The following is an 18541-nucleotide window of genomic DNA, read 5'->3' on the forward strand; positions in this document are numbered from 1 at the left end:
TTACAACTGATGAGACTTTCTGAGAGTTGTGAAGTAAAGGGGAATAAAGGCAGCTTTTGGTTTGGTTTGAATAATTGTCTGCTTTCTTCTGAGAAGAAAACTAGGATGTAGGGGAACTGTGTGTGTGGTACCAGATGGAAGTGCCAAGTAGGGAGTTGGATGCGCCCATCCGAACAAGACGAGTGAGATCTGAAATGGGTGTAAATGTTCAGGAGCCACCATCATGAGGATGGTACTAACTTCATGGAAATGTTCAAGATTATTTTGGAAGTGAATGCAGAGAGAGAAGACGAGCAATCTCAGGCTGAGGTCTAAGGACTCCCCACATTTGGAGATTTGGTGGAGCATGAATAACCAAGAGGCGGGAGGAGCACCAATAGAGAAGAACTCGGGAGAGCAGAAGGGCAGAAAGCTATTTGAAGAAATCAATGCGAATGAACGCCACACTGAAATGGGTTTAAAAAGTCGTGGAGTAAAAACAAAAAATTACATATCAGTGGGTAACTCTTTTTAGGTTGTGCCAATAAAATTATTTGCTATTTCCTTTACAAAGTCCTCTCGTAAACATCATTACCAAAATAAGTTTCTGATATATGTGTTAGATGTACATTTATTCAGGATAGACTTAGGTGGGAATTTATCTTGCAGTAACAATGAGGCTTTCTCAGTGATGGAAATAGCAATGTGAGTGATACTTTTGATGCACAGGGTTTTTCAAATGTACCTAAAATGACAACAGTATAAGAAATTCTGAGGAAAATAAATACCAGTAAAGTTGAGAAAGTGCTAATATGTCTTTAAATGATTAAGAATGCAATAAATAGGCAAACCAATGAACAAGTCCATCACAACACAGATAAGCTGGTAAACACTGATAATGATACCACTCTAAAAAGTGGAAATATGCCAGAATAATAATCGGTGGGAATACATGAGATTTTTTTCCTTTTTTTAAAACTTTTGTGTAAACTATTTCCAACTCTTCTATATGAGCATATATCATATAACTAGAAGCAAATTAATGCCAGAAAAAAATGATTAAAATAGCTGCCTAAACACTTTGAGTTTTAGAAAATGCTATTAGAAATTCCTCCTTTGAACCAAAGTCTTTACAAATCTTCAGGAGCAAAAGGAAAGCTGCTCTAATCTTCTCACGAGATTAAGATAATGTCACGTGGGTGTTAGAGATAAAGACTTTAATATATGATGTACGGTAATTTTAGAGAGCAAATTTAGATTGATATGTCATATACAGCTCGGTGGTGAGAACTGCAGTCGCCTCAGTTGTAAGTGGTTGAGGCAACCAGGGAAAAATATCAGATGTTAAAAATTCATATCCACACTTTTGGTTATTCTTAGAATGTTATCCTGAATGTTATTTTTCAGAAACCTTTATGAAGTATAGTGATTTATTTTTAAAATTCTATTTCAGTTTAATTTCTTTGTGCTTTTATTCACATTAAAATTAGGGTTATGAATTTAAAACTTTGGAGGAAGAAACAGGACGCTTTAGACGTCTTTCTTCGGCTTGCCTGTCAAGCCTGATGCAGAATTGATGAAAACCTAGGTTTTAGTTCACTTTGCCTAGCAGTGGGTTTTGAGGTTGGTCAGTGAGGCAGATAATTTTGCAGTCTGTTGTACAGAACACTTGAAAAATGTACAGCAGTTTGCGGTTTATAGCTGATTCTTCTTTGCTGTGATGGTGTAAGAACTTAATGTTTTTATAATGACTGCAGTTGAATTTTGGGAGAGTCTGTAAAAATAATCACTGTAACCTAAGTACCAGCAATCCGTAGGTTAAAAATGGTCAGCAGTATGTAATGGATTGTAACCTTACTGTTTATTTCAGAAGCGCATGCGTCCCCAGCAGAGGAACAGCAGGAAATACCACCAGGTATGACTTTTTGTTAGATGTATGGCTTTTTCTTTTTATGCTGAATTTAAAATATTCTTGCTGTTGCTGTTCACACTAGCTGAATGAAATATATCTATGGAAAGTCAAATTCCTGAGAGAAAAGGATTAATTATACCTAAATTTAAATTTAAATTTAAATTATACCTAAACTTTTCTGTGATTTGATCGGGTCAGCCAAAGTCCAAGGGAATGGAAAATATGCATCAGAGTTTGAGCTACAAGTTGAGGGCTATTAATGATGAAAGTTCCATATGATTGTTGCCGTTTCACGTGGCAGCAGTAGAAGTTGGTTTTGGGCTATTTTTTTCCTTGACTGACAGGCTACTTGGTGGATGAGGTGAAATCGGAATTGCTTCAAGACGAAAGTTTAATAGTACGTAAATTTGTGACATCACTGCTCTTCCTCTCCTTCCCTCGCCTTCCTTAAGAGCATTCTTAGTGCCCCATGGCTCTCCAGGGTGCAGAGACTTGTCTGGGCCCCGAGGCTTTCCTTTCAGCCCCCCGTTGACCCATTCCTGTCCTTTCTCCACATGCTCTTCTCTTCATCAGTGAAGAATGGGAAGAGCACTTCAACCAAGGACTGTGCTTTCCAGTGCATTTTAGAGATGGCATTAACTGTGCCTGCTATCAGAAAGCACCATATAGACCTCCTGTTCTCACAGGGGGGAAAATGTTTTCTTAAGAGAAGATTTTCCAACACTTTTTTTCCAAAGTGTATTTCTTCTTGTTTCTGTGTTTTATTTCCATTTTTTTCCTTTTCATGTCATTCATTCATTTTTTACTCATGTTTTTCACATTATGCTGAATGTGAACTTTGTAGCAATGATATGCATTACTATTGATTTTGGTAGACACAATTGTGCCTACAAAACTTTATTGAGTACTAAATTTCAAGGGAAAAAAACTTTTGTAATCAAAGAATATTTTTAGTTATATCCAGCTCCTATTTGCTTATGGTATCTTAAGTTTTGATAGTTGTCATAACATATATTGAATTGGCCAAAAAGTTCCTTTAGTTTTTTTGCCATAAAATAAGAGACATATTTTTCATTTCACCAGTAACTTTGTGGATTTGGATATTTTGAGTTTGCCAGCTCTCTCCCATGTGGTATAACACTGATCGTTCTCCATGAATGTCTCAATTTGACCACTGTCACCTTCCACTGGTTTACTGGCCATGGAGCATTGTTCAGTGAGAATCTATAGCACAAAACTTCGCAAACCACTTTTGACATGTTTGATTAATCCCAGCGTCTTCTCAATATCCTACACAGATCGTTTTCTGCATTTTAGTTGTGTTTTTACCTTTCTTGAAATAATAAAGCATAATATGCCTTATGTTGCATATTTTCTTCCATCTTCAATATTAAAATGACTACACAAAATTCATCAATTTTGATGTTTTTTAAATGCACACTGTTATGACAACTGTCACAATACCATCTAACAAAATTATTTCGAATAAAGTTAAAGACAAGTGCTACTAGAGCCATTTAACGGAAAAATGAACTTTCTGGCCAACCCAATACATTTGTAATAATATGCACAGATACTTAAGAGAACTGAGTTCTTAGCATTATAATATGAATGAGAAAGAAATCCATGGAGAAATTACTGTTTTACATGATGACTACTGGGCTTATATATATTCACTGTTCGGGAACCATGCACAGAGCAAGGAAGGTGGATATTTCGGTCCTCCATTTGTGGTTTACTCAGCATTGTTGAGCGATGGGCCAGAGGGCCGTGTTCTGTCTTGAGGAGGCAGAACAAATGACTGAATCTGCATTTTGATTACTACCTATTCCATTGAGCAAAATTGGTTTATAAATATTCCTAAAATAATGAGTTTTCTAGAACATGGACTTTTTTCCAGTTACAGTGTATATATTTTTAAAATATCGACCTAACTGTAGTGAAGATATAAAAGGTAATAAGTTTCTGACCCAAAAATTCTGTGCTTTTATTTCCATGTTGTATAGACAGAATTTCCTTGGAACATAACTATAAAATACTAAGTAGTTGGGATGCCGGAATAAAGTGGTTTTCAGATGAGATATTTAACTACCAAAGCACGGAAAAATGAAGATATGATTAATATGCATGCTTTCTGATGCATAATAAGCTGTCAGCAAATGGTGGCTATGGTTATTATGTAGTAATTAATTAGCCTGATCTTTCAGGTGGATTAAGAGAAGCCAGATTCTGAAAGATGTGCTCAAGAAGTTGTAGCCTGTAATTTGGTGTCGTAAAATTTTGATTGGCGCACTGCACAGTGGTAGTTTGACCTTGTGGAAGAGAACGTGAGGCCAAGAGCCAGCAGTTGCTACTTTTAATGATTGCACTTGGTTTGCTTATTTCTGTTATCTCCTCAATCTTAACTTTATATTAAAATTTTTATTATTCAATCTTAAAAAATAATGATGGTCATAAATCTGTGTTCATGATCTCTTTGTAGAATAGGCTGACTGCTTTTGTAATAGCATTTAATTATGTATGTTTATGCAGAAACTATGGGCACACTGATTGTAGGGCCTGCCAGTCTTCAAAGTTCTTTTATTTAGTGAAGAACTCAAATTGTGGATCTCTGGAAAATGTTGGGTATTAGTTCCCTGTTTCCTGGTCCTCAGGATTTAATCAGTGATTGCTTTGCCTTCCCCGATTATTCTAAGAGTAGGTTACATGGTCTTTTTTTTTAAGTTCTAGCAATTTCTTTAAAGATTTTATTTTTTAAAAGATTTTTTTATTAACTTATTTTTATGGAGAGGGGAAGGGAAGGAGAAAGAGGGAGAGAAACATCAGTGTGTGGTTGCCTGTTACACACTCCCAAATGGGGACCTGGCCCACAACCCAGGCAGGTGTCCTGAGTGGGAATTGAACCGGTGACCCTTTGCTTCACAGGCCTGTGCTCAATCCACTGAGCTACACCAGCCAGGGTGGTTCCACGGTCTTAATAATTCTTATTAACTTTATAATAATATATTTAATGGGGTAACAATTCCATGGGACAGGAACTGTCTGAATTATTATTGTAACACACGAGCAGAGGATGTATATAAACTGACATTCCTTAAGCATTATCTAGGAGCTTTTCAAAGTATATCACATAAATCACTCATTTAATATTTCAAGTAGCCCAACAGGTAGACATGCAGTTATTCCCATTTTATGGATGGGAAAATTCATGCATCGCAAGGCAGAGTAACCTGCCCTCGGTCAGGGAGCTGACAAGTGGGAGAGCTGAGATGGATCCCTACACTCTAACTCCAGAGTTCACACTCTCAGCTGCTGTGGTCTAGAGGATTTTAAGTAAATGAAAGTATAAGAGCTGATGAGTTTTTTTAATTACATTTTATCAGTTACGCTGCTAAAGTTGTCCTGATTTTTCCCTCTGTCCCCCTCCACCCAGCATGCCCCACTCCCTTAGGCAGTCCCCTCACCATTGTTCAAGTCCCTGGCTCATGTGTATAAGTTCTTTAGCTAATCTGTTTCCTATACTGTACTTTACATCCCCATGGCTATTCTTTAACTACCAATTTGTACTTCTTAATCCCCTCACCTCCTCACCCATTTCCCCCACAAACCCCTTTCTTCTGGCAACCATCAAAACACTCTCAGCTCGGGCCTGTGAACCACACGATCGCGGTTCGATTCCGAGTCAGGGCACATGCTTGGGTTGCAGGCCGGTTCCCTTCAGGCCGGTTCCCAGCAGGGGATGCACGAAAGGCAAGCATACATTGATGTTCCTCTCCCTCTCTCCTTCCCCTCTAAAGATAAATAAATAAAATCTTTAAAAAACAAAACAAAACACTCTCTGTATCTATGATTCTGTCTCTGTTCTTCTTGTTTGCTTAGTTCTTTTAGATTCAATTGTTGATAGATATGTATTTTTGCCACTTTATTGTTCATAGTTTTGATTTTCTTTTTCTTAAATAAGTCCCTTTAATATTTCACATAATAATAATTTGGTAATGATGAACTTCTTTAGTTTTCTCTTGTCTGGGAAGCTCTTTATCTTTCCTTCAATTCTAAATGATAGTTTTGCCGGGTAGACTAATCTTATCTGTAGTCCCTTCTTTTCATGACTTTGAATATTTCTTGCCAATTCCTTCTAGTCTGCCAACTATGTTTTGAGAAATCAGATGACAGCCTTATGCTAAGTCCCCTATAGGTAACTACTTTTCTCTTGCTGCTTTTAAGATCCTCTCTTTATCTTTAACCTATAGTATTTTAATTATGATGTGTCTTGGAGTGGGCCTGTTTGCATCTATCTTGCTTGGGACTCTCTATGCTACCTAGAAATTCCTGTCTATTTCCTTCACCAAATTAGGGAGGTTTTCTTTTAATATTTTTTCAAATAAATTTCCAATTCCTTGCTCTTTCTCTTCTTCTGGCACTCCTGTGATTCAGATGTTGGACTTCAACTGAAGTTGTACTGTTTATACTATCCTCATTTTTTTTGATTCTTTTATCTTGTTCTGATTGCTTTTTCCTTCCTTATGTTCCAAATCATTGATTTGCTCTGGGCTTCATCCACTCTACTGTTGTTTCCCTGTTAATTGTTCTTTATTTCAATTAGTGTATCCTTCATTTCTGACTAGATTTTTTTTTATGTTCTAAGGTCCTCACTAAGTTCCTTGAGTATCCTTATAATCAGTGTTTTGAACTCTGTATCTGATAGATTGCTTATTTCATTTAGCTCTTTTTCTGGAGTTTTATCTGTTCTTTCATTTGGACCATATTGCTTTGACTCCTTGTTTTGGCAGCCTCCCTGTGTTTGTTTCTGTGTATTAGGTAGAGCTGCTTTGACTTCATGTCTTGGTAGTGTGGTCTAATATAGTAGGTATTCTATAAAGTCCAGTGGCACAGCCTCCCCTATCACCTAACCTGGGTACTGGAAGTATACCCTTGTGTTGAGTACATGCTCCTCCTGTACTTGAGCCTTGGTTGCTGCTGGCAGATCGCTGGGAGGTACTTACCCAGGCCAGTAAGCTGCAAGGGTTGGCTGTGACCACTTACTACCAATCTCTTCCCTCCATGGAGGATCAGCTGTGCAGGGGTAGGGTGGTGGTACTCCGGCATGGTCTGTAGCTCTCCAGTGGGTGCACTGGCCTTAGGGTTTCCTAAGTGGTGCAAAGTTAGCCACCACCTGTGTTTTGCCTAGGCCACCGTGCCTGAGCTATAAAGCAATCTGAGATGGCTGCTACTTGTGTTGGGCTTGGAGATTCCCAGGTGAAGCCCAGCTGTGAATCTAGGCTGGCTGCTGCTAGTGCCAGGCCTGGCGCTCAATGAGTCCATTTGTTGCTTATTTGAGAGGATTTATGAAGTAGTGCAACAAGAGCCAGACCAACCATTCATATAGAAAAGCAGCTTGGGTGGGCCTGTAAGTTAGGTTGAATGGAGTCTCTGGGAATCTCCAAGGCCAGGGAAACAGTGTTAGCCAGGTTGATGGAGTCTCAGTTATGACACTCATGTACCGGCTCTGTGTGGGGAGGGTTTAGAAAAGAGACAATGGCCTTTTGCACACCTTGACGCCAGACACCTCAGTTCCTCCCTTTATGTCACTGGTGCCTTTCAAGCTGCTGCCCTGGTGCTGGAGCTCAGAGGCAATTAGTCTGAGTGGGTGAGTCTGTGTGGTTCTTTAAGAGGAACTGCTTGGGGCTCCAGAAGTCTCTTCTACTGACTCAGTCCCCACCGGTTTTTGCAGCCAGAAGTTGTGGGGACTTATCTTCCTGGCACTGGAACCCTGAGATGGGGGCCCTGTTGTGCTTCGGGGACTCCTCGCTAACAAAATATCCCTCCTGAATTTTTGTCTACCACGCATAGTGTAAAACCGGCTCATCCATATCTGCACCCCTCCTACTAGTCTGGATGGATGTGCTTTCTTTAATTCCATAGTTGTGAGACTTCCATTCAACTCGATTTCTGATGGTTCTGAGTGATGGTTGTTCTATATTTTAGTTGTAATTTTGTTGCGGTTGTGGGAAGAGGTGAGCTATGTCTGCCTATGCCACCATCTTGACCAGAAGTTCAAGCCGATGAGTTTTGGGGGTCATTTTGGTCTGATAAAACTAAAGATGTGTTGTGGCATTTTTCTTTTTATATATTATATATGTTAGGACTCAGAAATGTTGAGGATTAATTATGATTCATTGTAGAAAAAAAGTAATTTGTCGAATAGTTTAAATTTTGCTATCTCTTGTTTATATTTGTAAACTAAAGTTTGAGTGTTTTGCTGGCAAGGATGTAAAAGGTCAATCCTAAGAATTAATCATTCTAATATTAAAAATCAATTATTTGAAAAGCCAACTTTTAAAAATCGATTTTGAAATCCCTGCTGCTTGTTAGATTTTCATCTTTCTCCTCAAACTCATATTTTATTTGAAATTATATAGCATATTTCTAGCAATATGACAGCTTGAACATATGTAACCCAAATTGAATGATTTATGAAGGAATCACTGGGGAAATTTATCAGAGTAGAGTTTCCTGCCAAATAATACTTTATAATCATTCGACTAACTGGTTACATCAAGGCTTTTCTGTCATTCATTGCCAGGGAAAAAGGTTAATCTTATATTTTGTGATTTTTGATCATGTTATTCACAGTGGAGGTCTGGGAGCATCATTGTTTCCTGGTGGTTCGGCTGCTGCTGTCTCTCTGGAAAATGGAGATGACCAATCCATTTGTTACATTTGAAATTCCTCGCCTGTCTAGGGCTGCAGTAGTGGTGAGGGTTTCGCTCCAGGGCCTTGTTCCAGAACGTTTACCCATGCCTCTCCTGTCAGCCACATTGTCTAACACTGACCAGTAAGGCTCATAACAAGCTTTAGGATGGCAGCCAGAGTGGTCTTAGCTTTTATAAAAAGTGCCTAATGTGCATAGTATTGTTACCAAGTTGATCATTCACTAATTCAAGAAATACGAATTGAGCAACTGTTATGGTCCAGGCCCCACACTAGGCAGTAAAGATACATGATCAGCAATATAGTCCCTGCTTCATAGTGCTTCACAGTCCTGTGGACATACAGCTGAGTAAAAACACCCAAGCAGTCCAGTGCCGTTAACTTCTCAGAGTCAAACACAGTGCAGCACACAGAGGGGGGACACCCAACCCCGCTTTTTGGGATGAGGGGTGAGGTAGTGCCTCCCATGTGATAGACCTGATAGACTGTGATAGACCTGAGTTGTGGGGTGCCGGCAGAAGTGACAGGGGCTGGTGGAGGGGGAACAGGGAAAGAAGAACCTGAAGAGCTAAGACCAGATGGCATGCCACAGAAGGTGTCAGAAGACACGGTGGAGAATCAGGCAGGCGTCACTGCTTGGAGGGTTTCACAGATGATTAAAATTTTGAAGATGGGTCTAAAAGTGACAGGAAGCTACTAAAAAATTCCAGGCAGAGGAGTCATGTGATCAAATCCAGATTTGAAAAGAGCTGTCCTGGAAGGAGACTAATAAAGGGGCAGGTGCCTTAATCTGGAATGCGGTAGAAGCAGTGGAGAGGGGGATTGATTTCATAGAAATCAGAGTTGTAAATAATTTGATGGGAGAGGGGGCTGATTGACGGGTGAGAGTGGAGGATGATTCCTGTGTCCCTAACTCGGGTGGACGCACAGTGGAACCTTGGTGGAGACAGAGAAGGCGGGAAGAAATGGTCACAGAGATGCCTGGCCTGTTGGGGGCGCTGTGTTTGCAACTTGGTGAACCGCTTCTGGGTGGAGTCACCTTTAAATATTTAGGAACATATTTTTGAGCTCAAAATTATAACTGAGCTTTTTCTTTGTTTTTTTTTTATTTTTACTCATCATTATACTTTGAACAATTTCCCATAGTTTCAAGGTATTTTTTAAAGATTTTATTTATTTATTTTAGAGAGATGGGGAAGGGAGAGAGAAAGAGAAGGAGTGAAAACATCAATGTGTGGTTGCTTCTAGCACATCCCATACTGGGGACCTGGCCTGCAACCCAGGCCTGTGCCCTAACTGGGAATCAAACCGGCGATGCTTTGGTTCACAGGCCTGCACTCAATCCACCGAGCTACACCAGCCAGGGCCCAAGGTATTTTTAATTGCACGGGTTATAGAAATGCTTATTCCTCTCACAGTATACCTAATGGATATATTCTAAGAAAACCTAAAGTCAAGCTCATTTTTAAAACTGTTTCTATTGTATAATTTATACAGACAAGTGCGCAGATGTTGATGAACTTCTTTGATAAACTTGTATATGTATAAACATCCTTGAACCCACTAGTCAGGATGCTTCTAGCACCTGAGAAATCTCTCCCTCCTCCCCCGCCTCAGTAACACCCCCACCGCAGGTAACTGCTGTTCTCACCTCTACCGTGATAGATCTGTTTGCTTACTTTTGAATTTAATTCAATAGAGCCATAAGTAAACTCACACAACTATATATATATATATACCCCCTTTTTGTGACTAGTTTATATTGCTCAACATTCTGTCTTTGAGTTTCATCCACTTTGTCATCTAATCTAATGTAGTATATTAGATTGTTACATAAAACAATTTTGGTTTTATTCATTGCTAAACACTATAAATATACTACATTAAAAAATCTGTTCTATGTTGATGGCTGTAGTAAATGTGTCCAGTTTTTGGCTCTTTTGAAAAAAGCTGCTCTGAATATTCTCGTGTCTGTCTTTGGTGGACATAAACACTCATTTCCTTGGATATATTAAAGTCTACATATAATTTCCAGCACCAAATTATTCTTCTTAGACAAAAACTTCTGTTTACACACACATACACACATACATACTGTGCAGATAGATGACCGGATGCTTGGATGGGTGAGTGAGGAAGGAGGGATTACAACCCGGCTTTAGAAAGTGAATCCACAGGTGGCTGGGCCTTCTTGCCTATCAGCTCATTTTCTACTCTAATTGTAACATAAATTTAATGCCGTGAGAGTAAAATGATTCCAATACTGAAGTTTGGAATGAGAAGGTATTTGTAAAAAGTTGGGCAGGAATGAATTTTAGTTCTTTTTAAATTTTGTGTATACTTCTTTTTTAACCAACCATTCATATTGTCAATTATATTAAAAATTGGCATAAAATTATTAAAGCAATATATTGAAACTGTAGCATACAGTATCCAGTTGCTCCTTGAAAATCCTTTCTATATTTGTTTTTCAAATAGCATATTAGATTTTTTTCTCTATTTTTTAACACAGTGGAATCATTGCTGGAAGAAAGAAATTAATGCTTGTATTTCTCAAAAGGTTGAAAATCTTAAATTCACTTTTAATTCTCAGATGCTCTAAAGAGCCTTAGATTTTCATCAACAGCTTTGTAAGTTATGACTAGAAACTTCACTATGTAGTTAATCATTCTGTTACCAAGTTGCCCTTAAAAAAAATAACAACAACACAAAAGTAAAAAAACCGTTCACTTCTGTTGGTGTGTTTTTAAAAGTCAAAAGAAAATGACGCAGTTTCGTAGTCTATGTCTGGTTGGTCCTTTAATTTAGATTTCCCCTTATTTTTGCAGATACTTAAAGCTTCAAACAGACTGCCCCCACTACCCAGGAGGACCAGCCTAACCAAACGCTCCAAAAGATGGCTGTGATAGATCTTGTGAAGTAGTTACAGAGCAGACCAAGATCTGTGGGAGTGAACACTAACGCTGTTTTGAGTGAATCATAGTCCACTGGCATTTCAGTGTATTTTTTTTATAAAAACAAAAGTTACATGTAATGTGACATTCCTGCATGTCCTTTTTTGATAGCAGTAGTGACTCCATTATATTTCTTTTCTTATTTTTATTTCCTTTTTGTGACACATCTTTTAGACTTACTTGGATTAATGTGTGTTTTGCAGGCAACATTTAATCATTATATTGATGATGTAGCAGCAGTTGTCTTGGCAGGGTTTTAATATATATTGTGAGGAATTAAACTAACTATGCTGTACTGATGTGCAAACTGCATTAAACGGGATTTAAACCATTAGGGCTGCCTTGCCGTAGCGCCTTGAAAACACTAATAGAGGTCCTTAGTAGCTGTGAAGATTCCAGTTGTGCACATCTGCACCAGTATCCTTAAAAAATAAAATCTACAGTAGCTTCGAGTGTTCAGGGTAAAACTCAATATTTGATATTCTTACAGCTTTTAGCTCATTAGATAGGAACAATGAATCGTTCAGTGAAAGATTTAAATTATTATGGTTAATTTATTTTTTCAAAGTGAGGGGGATATAAATCCCTTGTTGGGGCCTAGAGGAAAGGCATGACCTGTTTTCTCATGCCAAAACGCTGTTCGGCACCTCATGTTGATCCTATAATAATTGTCCAGTCAATACTTGTTGAAATTTTAGAGAACCTATACAAAGCCCTGGTGTGTAACTTGAAGGTTGTCCTGCCCTTGACTGATTAAAATCATGCCCTCACAGCACCAAGGACGTGCAGGGCTCTCACTCAGGAAGCTCAGTAACTCGCCTGCAGCCGGGCTCGTTCAGCACCTGTGGGAAGTGCTCACAGAGCCTGCTGCCTGCTGCTTGTTCACAGTGCACGAGCCTTTTTCCTTCCACACTGAAGTTCCCTCCATTTTTAATGTGGTTTATTTGTGACTCGGAAAGAGTTGCTGTGATGAAATATTCATCTGTGAGAAACAAAGGTCGCTACAGTATCCTTTTGAAAGGACCATGAGCTGTATAAAAAGCCATAGAAATGGTTTCATTTATGTGCCAGGGAATAGCTCTTGATTATGATAACATTGTTTTTATGATGAGATGATCTTTCTTTTCTGCTTTTAGGGTTAAAATCGAAGAGATTTTTTTGTCATTATAGGTCATAGTTATAATGTAGGAAGTTATGCATGCTGACCCAATGTGTAACAAAACCCCTTATAATTAGTAAAAAAAAAGGAATAATTTTCTAAAGCTGTGACACTAGTAATACAGAGTTGCTGCTCAAATTCTAATAAAGCTCTTAATTCATATTATGAATTATAGAACACTACTTTTTATAAAGCCATAATCTTTTGGGAGGGGGGAAATTTAGGAGTGACAGAACAGATACATGATTAAAATAAATTCTACTGAATTTTTGTATGTAATGATCTCTAGAACTCTGGAATAGAAGATTCCTTATGCTGTGGTCAACTCCAGATACTTTTAATTCTGAATTAATGAGCCTTGTTATTATAAATATATGCCAAGCTGGGCAACCTCAATGGATTTTCTAAAAATACTGTAAATGCCTTCTGTTGAATGTTACTTGAATGTAATAAAATGCAGAAGAATTTTTCTCTGTATTGTCATTATTCTGAAGTGTATTATTTTTATTTGTTACATAATAAAACTGGTTCATTTTGTACTTACTAGTATTTTAGAATATTATGTCATTTTTCATGACTACAATCACAAAGGAGTACTTTCATCCTGTTAATTTATTTCTAATAGGTAACATTTATTTTGTTTAACATTTATTGTTATGCTACATTCCTAGGGACAGGGTTACAGTGAAATCATCCCTGTATCTATCCTTTTTAAGTTTTTGTTCAGAAGACTTGAAACTAAGAGTGGGCTGCCCTGGCTGGAGTAGCTCAGTGGATTGAGCGTCAGCAAATCAAAGGGTCCCTGGTTTGATTCCCAGTCAGGGCACATGCCTGGATTGCAGGCCAGGTTCCCAGTGGGGGGTGCGCAAGAGGGAGCCACACACTAATATTTCTCCCCCTCGTTCTCTCTCTCCCTTCCCCTCTGTCTAAAAAATAAATAAAATGTTTTTAAAAATCCAAAAAGAAACTAAGGGTGAGCAGACTCACTTTCATTGACAGCACTTCCTCTGCGAAGCGCTTCATGTCAGGGAGTTGAGTTTTCCCAGCAGAGGAGTGTCATCTCTGCTTGCAGACCAGCAAACCGAGGGTCCGAGAGGCCAAGCCGCCTGCCAGCATGGGGCTGTTCAGGGTATTCTAGAGCGAACACACGGGCACCAGGTAACGCCCACTGGGGCCTGTGCAGGCATCGCTGATACCACTCCAAAGAGCTCCTCCTGTATCCCTGACGGCCTATTAAATAGTGTGCCGCCTAACTTAGGACAAGAGGTTACAGTTGGAAGGATCAAAGTTGTTTTTGTTGTTGCTGTTTTTAATGTCCTGGGTAACCCCTTCTTGCACTGGCCCCAAAGTGTATGGTAGTCAAATTTATAAAACACACTCTTGGCCAAAGTCAAGAACTGCATTTCTCTAGTATTTATTTTTCTCTCAAGAGAGGCACAGAAGGGCACCGTGGGAAGATCATCTGCTTTGAAGTGATGTAAACTGCTGACCTGGACGCTCTCCTTTCTCAGCCTCTGCTTCCTCCTTTGCACAGAGAGGGAGATACGACCTTTCCCCACAGGGGGTCTGGGACCAGAGACACATGAGACTGCTTAGCACTGAGCCTAGCACACTGGCTTTTGAAGTTGGTTCCCATGCTCTCCCCTAAGGTCTCAAAGGGGAACTATGCTTGACCTGTAGAAATGTCTTCCTTCTGTCAGAAGCCTGCGTCATACTCACTTCTCACCTCCAAATCATGAGATGTTTCACATGAATGAATGTGGGAAACTGGGGACCAAAAGACTGAGTGATCTGGGCTTGCCTCCCTGCTCCCAGCCCGGGCGGCACCCACACCTGTCTGCGGCCTCGTGTCTGCTGTGGGGAAGGACGGAGCCTGTGACTTTTCTCCCATCCCCATGGCAACACATGCACATACACATGTTCCTAGAAATACCCCCCAACTGGATAGGTACCTGCTGGGACTATAATCGACGGACTGACCTGCCTTGACAATTCCCTAGATCCTAATGTGAATTAAACAGTAAGACAGATGTGAGATTATAAATGCAGAGTTTGGTTATAAACCCACAGACAGGTCATGGTGCTGCTGGCGTCCCTGTGGGATGGATATTCGTTGGCGGGTCCAGATTCTTGGTGGGTTTCACTGTGCTTGGTAACCCCATTTCTGGGAGAGAGACTAAGTTTGATTAACTTAGTGAAAGGCTGGCACCGGTGGGCTCTCAGGCCCACCTCAGCTCCTCGGCAGGTGAGCTACATCCAGCACACCTGGGCTCAGTGCAGGCCCCCAGGGGCTCCCCCGTTATGTGTGAAGTGCTTAGAGGAATGGGACTAGTGATCTCAGGAGGGTGACATACTTCAGTGCTTGAAAGCACATGGTACCTTTTATAAAGTAGTCTTACGTTTTCAGGAGACACAATGCTGAGTAAGCTTGCGTGAGGACCTCTACCTACCCCGCTTTGCCTCTGCACTCAGGGCACTGAGAGGTGGCGGTAACTCACACTGACTCTCTTTTAACTGAGAAACCGTGGCCTGGCCCCTCAAACCTCGTTACTGCCTGGTGACTTTTATAACTAACCCAAAGGAGTCTAATCTTAATATAACAAATTTTGTGTGTAAAGAATTTAGGATTTTTGGAAAATTGAAATGTTTGCCCAGAAATATTTTTTAAATTATATCAATTTGAATTCATTTAAATTTGGTCATTTTGAGATAGTGAATGATGACTTTCATAGTACTCATTTTGTTTTGTCTTTACTTTTCAGAAACAAATAGGAAAACAGATGATCCAGAACAAAAAGAAAAAGGTGAGATTCCCAAATAAACAGCCCTTCAAATATAGATTCATAAATGACATGATGACTTTATTTTCTATCACTAGCTAAAATAAATTGCCACTGGATTCATTCTTTCAGCGATTTCATCAACAAACATTTATCAATGTGCTACGTAAACATTTAGTGCCAGGGCTCTGGAGAAGGGTTGCCTGGCTTCAAATACTAGTTTTGCTGTTCGCTCTCTGTGTGTCCTTGAGAATCACAACACCTCCGTGCCTCAGATTCCTTTTCTGTGATGTATGAGTGATAACAGTGCCAAATTCAGAAACCATAACGCTACCGTTTCCCAGTAGTGATTAAGTGAAAATACACGTAAAGTACTTAAAGCAGTGTCTAGCACAGACAAAGCGCTTAGAAAATATTATTTATTGTCACCTACATTGGCAACTGCACTAGATATCAAGGTCTGCAGATAACTAGCACTTGTTATCTTTTCCAGGGAACCCCAGATTGTTGGAAAGAAAGGCTTGCAAACAAAGTTATATCCATACAGAAAGGGGTTTATTATAAAGGCATTCTAATAACTACAATAAGCCGGTACAATTTTAATTGAACTCCCATAAAGATTCCTAAACTTAGAGTGAGGTGCTATGTTTACAGTTAAAAACATATGGATGACCACAGAATAGTGGGTGTACTTTGAGTATCAACAGGATGATAAAATCCTCAGTAATTAAGCATTGTTACAATTTCAGGAATGCCTTTAATTTGTGGTGAGGAAAGCAGTGTGTTTGCTGAAAAGATACATGACACATAATGTAGATCAAAGCTGCTAGGTATGTAAATAACACTTCAATGAGCAGGTAGAGTTGCTGGCCTCCAGCCATAAATTTGTAGCCCTTAGGCTGGGAACTAGGCACCTAGCTCATGGATTTTATTATTGTCTGACTGGTTGTTTTCATTTTTTATCAATGTTATGTAGAGATATAGTTTTAAAAGTTATGACTTAAAAGCCGGAGTCATCTACCCGCTACACTCTGAGCATGAGTCCCGTTCCCGACTTTACACTGCTTCTTCTAGTACTTCCCTACACGTGTCTAAGTAGCTTGTTTCCGCATTTTCTCCTCACTGCAGAAACTGTTGGTTGACTTCTGTGTATGGATGCTCTCCATGCTGCCTTACCTTCCCTGTCCCCAATCTTCTGTTGTATTCGTGACGTCCTCTGTTAGGTAGCGATAAGCACTAGGAAGCAAACAAGGCAGGGAGGAGGGTATCCGCAGCTGTGGTGGAACTCATCACGTCTGCTACTCCAGACACTTCCTTCACTTGCCTGCTGGGTACCACACTCCTGGCTTTTCTCTGACTCTGAACTCTGCTTTTTCTCATCTTCTCTGGCTGGATACTCCTTGACCACCGAGCATTGGAGTGTTCCAGGACCCAGTCCTCAGACAGTTTCTATCTACACACCCTCTCAATTATTTCAACCAACATCATGGCTTTAATGTCTCAGTCCGTCAAAGATTTCCACATTGACCTGCAGCTTGGGTCTCTTCCCCAAACTCTAGACTGGAATATCCAGCTGTCAACCTGATGACCACAGTTGGATGTCTGATCATCATTTCAGATGTACTTGTAAAACTGAACTCTTCACTCCCTTCAGCCCACAAATCTCTGTGCCTCTGTGTCCTTCCATCGGCCAGTTCTGTCAGGTCTCTGCAGAACACACCCAGAATCCAGCCACTTCCCGCCACCTGCACCCAGTACCACTCAGGTTTCAGCTGCCACCTTCTCTCGTCTGGACTGGCTCAGTTGACTCCTAACTGGTCTTCCTGCTTCCACCTTCGTATCTATACTTTCTCAGTACTGTACAACCTCAGCGCCGTTTTGAAAAACTGAGTTGTATGATGTGGCTCAGATGCCTCCAGCATCTTCATATCTTCCTGAGAGTGAAAACAAAGTTCTCTGCAGTGGTTGACAAGGCTGCGACCAGTCTGTCCTCTCTTCCTTTTCTACGGTTTTCTCCCCAACCTCAGGCCCTCGAGCTTTCTCCTTTGCTGACTCTACTGCAGCTACACTGGCTTCCCTGCCAGGTGCACACAGGCCTCGGGCCTTTGCACTGGCCTTTCCTTCCAGCCTGCAGGATTCGCCCCGATACCCACCAGCTTGCTGCGTTAACCTTGGCTCCCCCGTTGGCCTCCGTTCACCTGGGCTCAGGAGCCTCCCTGTTCATCTGATTTCAGATCGCAGCCCTCTTACACCCTGGCCTGTTTCCTTGCTTTGTGTTCTCCACAGCCGTTACCACCATGTGACTGCATTTGACAGTTTAATTCTTTAGTGTTTATTTTCTGAACTTTCCACTGGAATCAAGTTTCTGCGAAAACACATTTTTGTCTGCTTTGCTCTCTGTTGCATTTCCTGTGCCTGGCGTATAGGAGATACTCAGCCAATATGTGTCAAATGAATTTCTGTCATGTCTTAATTGCTAAGGATGAATGTGAACAGATATTAAAAGCTCTATAAAATCCCAACCATAGGCGTAAAATCCAGACACAGATAGCACCCCTAGCATGGAGATCGGTGGGAGAGCCAAAACTTCTGGGGTGACGCTGGGGTAAGAAGACTCCGCTGCTGCATCTGTGAGGAAAACAGAGCGATTGTTTCATCACCTCTGTGATTTAAGGTGTCTAAGTTCAGCAGACACATGGAATGATCAGACTTTATCTCTTTGGAGCACAGAACTAACAAGGAGAAGAAAACTTGGATTTAAAAACACTGTAACCTTCAGGGTTTGCTTTTTGGTTTTGTGTTTTTGTCTACAATTGAGGGTAATGATTCTTATGCCTCATAGAGTATACTTCATTTCAGAAGAGTAAAATGAAAATAATATCTATAAGTAATAAATGCAGTCTGCTACTTTCATCATTATCCTAACCCCAGTCTGTTATTATTATTGTCCAAATATCTGGGCTTGGGATTGCTTTCTATTAGTAATTAAATTGGTTGATTTGGCGATCTAACACAGATATGCTGATTTTTTAATTTTGTTAAAACA

The 18541-nt window shown here is 40.1% G+C and overlaps 1 protein-coding gene across 6 annotated transcripts in view; it reads left to right on the top strand.

Annotated features, from left to right (window-relative positions):
• Positions 1–18541, top strand: part of ASPH (aspartate beta-hydroxylase) — a 201467-nt gene that overhangs the window by 81652 nt on the left and 101274 nt on the right. For all 6 annotated transcript variants that reach the window (XM_053661029.1, XM_053661030.1, XM_053661031.1 and 3 more), the window contains 2 exons: positions 1850–1894; positions 15478–15519. In XM_053661029.1, coding sequence (XP_053517004.1) covers positions 1850–1894; positions 15478–15519 — 87 coding nt within the window. The remainder of the gene's footprint in view (positions 1–1849; positions 1895–15477; positions 15520–18541) is intronic.

Source organism: Artibeus jamaicensis, unplaced genomic scaffold (genome assembly GCF_021234435.1).
Source record: "Artibeus jamaicensis isolate MK-2021 breed Jamaican fruit bat unplaced genomic scaffold, CSHL_Jam_final scaffold_916, whole genome shotgun sequence".
Taxonomy (NCBI): Eukaryota; Metazoa; Chordata; class Mammalia; order Chiroptera; family Phyllostomidae; genus Artibeus; species Artibeus jamaicensis.